At 35.9% G+C, this 6,503-nt stretch overlaps 1 protein-coding gene across 1 annotated transcript in view; it reads left to right on the top strand.

The window, feature by feature from the left end:
• The window catches only part of HCN1 (hyperpolarization activated cyclic nucleotide gated potassium channel 1), a 670,899-nt gene that overhangs the window by 594,007 nt on the left and 70,389 nt on the right, over positions 1-6,503 (top strand). Inside the window, exon 6 of the mRNA XM_007950552.2 lies at positions 3,538-3,778. Coding sequence (XP_007948743.1) covers positions 3,538-3,778 — 241 coding nt within the window. The remainder of the gene's footprint in view (positions 1-3,537; positions 3,779-6,503) is intronic.

Raw genomic sequence — 6,503 nt, 5'->3', positions numbered from 1 at the left:
GTGGAGGGTCGACGAAAGGGAGAGGTCTTCAAGAGATGGATTGGCACGGTGGCTGTGATGATGGGCTCAAGTATAGCAGGGATTGTGGAGCTGGTGCAGGATCAGGCAGTATTTCTTTCTGCTGTGCATGGGGTCACTATGAGTCGGAAACAACTCGACGGCACTTAACAACAACAGCAACAGATGTCCTAATTTTACAGATGGAATAATGAAAGAATGATAAATTACAAAATTTATTGAGACACTTTTATATTTAACAAACATTTATTAAATGTGTAATATTTGCCCATACAACACTTGTTGTTGTTAGGTGTCATTGAATCTTCTCTGACTCATAGTTACCCTGTGGTTAACAGAATGAAGCACTGATCAGTCCTGCCTCAGCCTCACAATCCTTGCCATTCCTGACCTCTTCATTTCTGCCACTGTATCATTCCATTTCACTGAGGGCCTTCCCCTTTTTCACTGACCCTACACTTTACCAAGTATGATATCCTTCTCCAGAGAATGGTCCCCTTCAACAACATGACCAGATTAGGTGAGACGAAGTCTGGCCATTCTAATTTCCAAGGAGTCTTCTGGCTGCACTTCTTCCAGGACAGATTTGTTAGTTCTGGCAGTCCATGGCACTTTCAGTATTCTTCACCAGCACCACAACTCAAAAGCATTAACTCTTCTTCAGTTTTCCTTAATCATTGCCCAGCTTTCACATGCATATGAGGTGAAAGAAAACACCATGGCTTGGGTTAGGCACACCTTAGTGTTCAAACAGATAACTTTGCTCTTCATCACTTGAAAGAGGTTTTTTTCAGCGGATTTGCCCAAAGCAATATGTCCTGATGTCTTGACTGTTGCTTCCATTGTTGATTGTGGAACCAAGTAATATGAAATCTTTGACAACTTCAACTTTTCTCCATTTATTCTGTTGCTTATTGGTCCAGTTTTGAGGATTTTCATTTTATGTTGAGGTGTAATCCATACTGCAGACTTGCAGACTTTAATCTTCATCAGTAAATGCTTCAAGTCATCTTCATTTTCAGCAAGGAAGGTTGTGTTGTCTGCATGTTGCTGATGGTTAAAGAGTCCTCCTTTAACTCTGATGCCATGTTCTTCTTTGTATAGTCCAGCTTCTCAGATTATTTGCTCACCATACAGATTGAATAAGTATGATGAAAGAATACAACTATGACACATCCCCTTCCTGATTTAAAACTATGCAGTATCCCCTTGTTCTGTTCTAATGACAGCCTCCTGGTCTATGTACAGGTTCCACTTGAGCACAATTAACTCTTCTTGAATTCCCATTCTTCTCAATGTTATCCATCATTTGTTATGATCTACACAGTCTAATGCTTTTGCATAATCAATAAAATACAAGTGAACACCTTCCTGGTATTCTTTGTTTTCAGCCAAGATTCATCTGACATCAGCAATGATATCGCCAAAAGGGCAAAGAGGCTGCATCTTCTGTCCTTCTCTAAACCCACAAGAGAAAGACAGAATCACCCTCAGTAGCCCAAGGCCTATTCTTGCAAAGCCAGACATGCTGCCTTCCTCCAGCCCTTTCACCAACCATGACACCAACCATTCCTCCTGCAGCACCCACCACCACTCTGCTTGGTTCCAGAATTCACTGTGGTGGCCATGCAGAACTCACTGATTATGAGGTTAATTAGAAAAGCAACAGGCTACAAATCAAGTTCAGGAACACTCTCAGCCTCTCTCAGACCACCATCTCTCAGCCAACAGTCTCTCTCAATCCCTCTTCCAACAGAGGGTGTCTCTTGGTGTCTCTCTCTCAGCAATGTGTGTCTCTTGGTGTCTCTCTCTCAGCAATGTGTATCTCTCACTTCTCTTAGCCAGAAGTGAGAGAGACTCCTTCTGCGTCTAGAAGGGCTCCTCTTGAACCTGGCAGAGTGGCCAAACTAACTCATCCCAACATCAGAATTCTATATACCTAAGAGAGAGAGAGAAATTCCCGAAAGATTCCTTCATACCACGTTCAAAAGAAATACCCACAGGTGGATAACTTTAACAATCAGTAGCTACTCAGTTGTCACAGAAAATTCTACCATGGAGTTTACAAAAATTTATGACTAGAAAAGCCACACTATGTAATTTACTACATTGCAGATATACTTCATTCCATGTCCTCTTCTGAATCCAGTGTTACAACAGTTCTTGAATTATGTTCAGCAAAATTTTACCTGCATGTGATATCGATGATATTGTTCAATAATTTACACATTCTGTGGGATCACCTTTCTTTGTAATGGGTACAAATATGGATCTCTTCCAGTTAACTGGCCAGGTAGCTGTCTTCCAAATTTCTTGACACAGATGAGTCAGTACTCCCAGGACAACATTTGTTTGTTGAAACATCTCAGTGGGTATCCCATCAATTACTGGAGCCTTGTTCTTTGCCAATTCCTTCAGTGTGGATTTGGCTTCTTCCTTCATTATCATTGGTTCTTGATCATATGCCACCTCCTGAAATGGATGAACATTGACTAATTCTTTTTAGTACAGTAACTCTGTGTATTCTTTCCATCTTCTTTCGATGTTTCCTACATCATTCAATACATTGGCCATAAAATCTTTCAATATTGCAACTTAAGGCTTGTTCCCCATACCTCTATTTTAATCCAGAGAGATATTGAGGAAGCTCTGGTAGAGTAGCCATATTAATTATTCTATCCACAAATAAAGTAAAAATATAGAATGAATTATTCTATCTTAACCATTAGCATAGTGCCTAAGGACTTGACTGCTAATCAGAAGGCTTGAGTTTTTCTTCAATTCTTTCAGCTTGAGGAATGCTCAGCATGTTCTTCCCTTTTGGTTTTCTAACTCCAGATCTTTGCATACTTCATTATAATAATTGGCTTTGTCTTCTCAAGCTGCTCTTCGAAATCTTCTGTATAGCTCTCTTATCCTGTCATTTCTCCCATTTGCTCTAATTATTCTCCATTCAAGAGTAAGTTACAGATTCTCTTCTGACATCCACTTTGGTATTTTCTTGGTTCCTGTCTTTTTAATGAACTCTTGTTTTCTTCATGGTTGATATTCTTGATGTCATTTCACAGTTCATCTCGTTTTTGGTCATTGGTGTTCAATGAATCAAATCTATTCTTTAGATGGTCTCTAAATTCAGGAGGAATGTAATCAAGATCATATTTTGGTATGCATGGACATGTTTTAACTGTCTTCAGCTTCAACTTGAACTTGCATATGAGCAATTGATAGTCTGTTCTACAGTCAGCTCCTGGTCTTGTTTTGACTAAAGATATTGAGCTTCTCCATCTCTTCTACACAAGATGGTGGAAACAAAATTTCAACACAATAATAAACATTGATCTGTGACTTTGATACGTAACTTATTATAATTTAGACATCTTTTTTCTGAATTGAAATTTTGCTGCTGTATATCCATATGTGTGTGTGCACATGCTTATGTTTTTCTTTTTTTTATCATATGGTTTCCTTTTGATACTATTAATCTCTCTCTTAATATTTATTTACTCTTGCCATCTTTAGGAGATAGTCAACTTCAACTGTCGGAAACTGGTGGCTACAATGCCTCTATTTGCTAACGCGGATCCTAATTTTGTGACTGCCATGCTGAGCAAGTTAAGATTTGAAGTGTTTCAACCAGGAGATTATATCATACGAGAAGGAGCCGTGGGTAAAAAAATGTATTTCATTCAACATGGTGTTGCTGGTGTCATCACAAAATCCAGTAAAGAAATGAAGCTGACAGATGGCTCTTACTTTGGAGGTTAGTAAACACAAAATGCAATTGAGATAAAATCTAATTTTTTTGAGATCTGTGTCTTTATCAAAATTTTAAAGATGCCAGATTGCTGGTTTAAAATATGGATTTATACATGAATTGTGATAAAAGCATATATGAGTATGCTTTTGTATTTCAATGACATGTGCTCAGGGCTTATGAATTTACTAGTGTATTAGTTGGAGTATTATTTCATTCTCTTTAACTGAAACCAAGTACCAGTATCTTAAACCCAGTGGAAAGTATATTTTTTTCTGACACAAAAATCCCAGCAGAACTGGTCAGATGGCTATCTTCAGGAGATTTTTCAGGATCTAGATTAACAACAACAGATTTTTTTTTAATGTGTTGATCTGCCATCAAACAAGAATTGGTTTTGTGGCCTACATGAGAGTAGCTGCTTGCTCTCTACCGGTTTTTCATATGATGCCTTAGAGTGGGGATACAGAAGAAATGAAAAACAAGCAGATTCTCTTCAGATACACACTCCAGAAATTTCCCATATCGCTGCTACTCAAAAGTAATTGGTGATAATTTAGATAGAGTATCACATCCATCCTCGGAAGGAAGGTTGGGCATTCCTACTTCCGTAGTGACACTGCCTCGGAAACCCAAGGAGGGGTTGCTATGAGTCGGGGCCAACTTGATGGCAAACAACAACAACAACAACATCACATCCATCAAGGATCATGAGGCTGGCACAGGACTGGGCAGTGTTTTGTTCTGCTGTGCATAGGGTTACTATGAATCAGAGACAACTCGATGACAACTAACAACAACAACATCACATCTAGCTGGAAGAAAGGCTGGAAAATGTAGCTTGTAGCTGAGTGACAATTTACTCTGCTAACGATTCTGAAAATTTCAATTGTTGCCAATATATATATATATATATATATATATGACTAAGCACATGTACAAAAATTGCATAGAAGTGTTAGGTAAATGGAAATGCATATTTTTAAACTGAGATAATTACACTAAATTGCTTCTTTGATGAGATGACCTGTTTCTACATTGCTTTGCTAAGTGGTTTTTAGTTTTGTCCTCTTAATAAGTTAAAATGTCATCCCCTATTGTTGCGCTTGCATTTCCTCTATTACTTGTGAGGTTGAAGAATCTGTTTATTGATTTCTCGATCATTTATATTTATTTTTCTGTTTGCATTTTTTGCATATTTTTCCACTCTGTCTTTTCAAAACTTATTTAAGAATTGGTATCTATTTTGTATATATTCTGTACATCCTTATCTTCTTTAAGGTTTTTTTTTTTTTTTTTTAACTTTGTTCACAGTCTTTTATCATTGTGATTTTCATTTTGTTGATTCAAAATGATTTTTGCCTTTAAGGCTGTAGATAATTTCTTTCTTAAGTGGGTTTTGAACACTATAAAATTAGAGAAATTAATTTTATATTTTTATATATTGTGTTTAGTTTTATTACATTTTATTACTACTTTATTTATTCTTTTGTTATGGTTGTTTATTATTATACATTATTACATTTTTATATTCATATTAATTTAAACATATTTTTGAGTATAATGTGTGAGATAATATTCTGTATTTATCCCAAAAGAAACAATTTTTTCAACAATAACTAGTGGATGAATAACTTTTCATCCTCTCCGCAAAATTTGATTTTTTATAATATGCTGAGTTAAAGAAATTTTCTTTAATCACATCTAAGATATATATATATATATATTAGAAAAGGTTCTGAACTTTATTTATTTATTTTTTTAAATTTATCAAAATAATCATAAGTTATTGTCAATCTAGTGTGGCCAAGTAAAACATATTTACTGAAAATAATTAATCTCTTTGACTTTCTGCTATCTCACTAAGGACAAATTTGAATTTTTTAGCTTTCTTTTACTTCCCACTCTCCTTCCTTGTCTAAAAGATTATGTGTTGCCTCCTCAACTTCTTAGCCTTTTGTGTAGAATGAGAAAAGCCGAGACGCTAATAATCTGTTTTAGGAAGGGCAGAGAACTAATGTTTGTGAGAATGAAAAAGACTAAGATTGAAATTGAAAGCTGATGGGATAAGAAATAAAAGTATATCTGTAGGCCAGATTTGAAGGAGGTTGTTTGAGAGGAGCACTGATGGTTCAGTGGTTAAAGCACTAGACAGCTAATAAAAGGTCTGGTTGCCTTAGAAACCTTCTGGCACAGTTCTACTTTATCCTATAGGGTTGCTATGAGTTGGAATGCACTCCATGGTAAAGATTTGGGTTTTACTTGAGGGAAAATAGTTTTGAGGCAATTGCTAGGGTTGTGCTAAATATATATAAAAAAAAAGTTTAGAAAAGAATGTTTTAAAATATGAATTAATAATATGTTTCTACATTTGATGTACATTTTTTTTAAATTCAAAAACCCTTCGACTCTTCTAGTTATATTTGGTAATATGACTAAAGTTTCACATACAGACTGAGATATATGCTTTCCTGCTTTATGTGGGTCAAACTATTGGTAAAGTAAATTACATTGTTGAATGAACTGTATTGAGCCATAAGATTATTTCTGGTGTGGGGAGGGGAAGAGTCAAACAAAACAAAATAAATGTGTCTTGAATTATTTCTTTAACAGAGTGTAGCATCTCTGTCCATGAGTGAGATTGGTCTGTAATTTTGTTGTTATCATGGTTATTTTGAGATTCCCTTGTTGACTTTGGATATCAGGTTTGCTCATCTTTCAGAAAAAGTAA

This window comes from Orycteropus afer, unplaced genomic scaffold (assembly GCF_000298275.1).
Source record: "Orycteropus afer afer isolate SDZICR_OR568_19922 unplaced genomic scaffold, OryAfe1.0 scaffold00277, whole genome shotgun sequence".
Classification (NCBI taxonomy): Eukaryota; Metazoa; Chordata; class Mammalia; order Tubulidentata; family Orycteropodidae; genus Orycteropus; species Orycteropus afer.
This window is presented reverse-complemented; position numbering and strand designations above follow the sequence as displayed.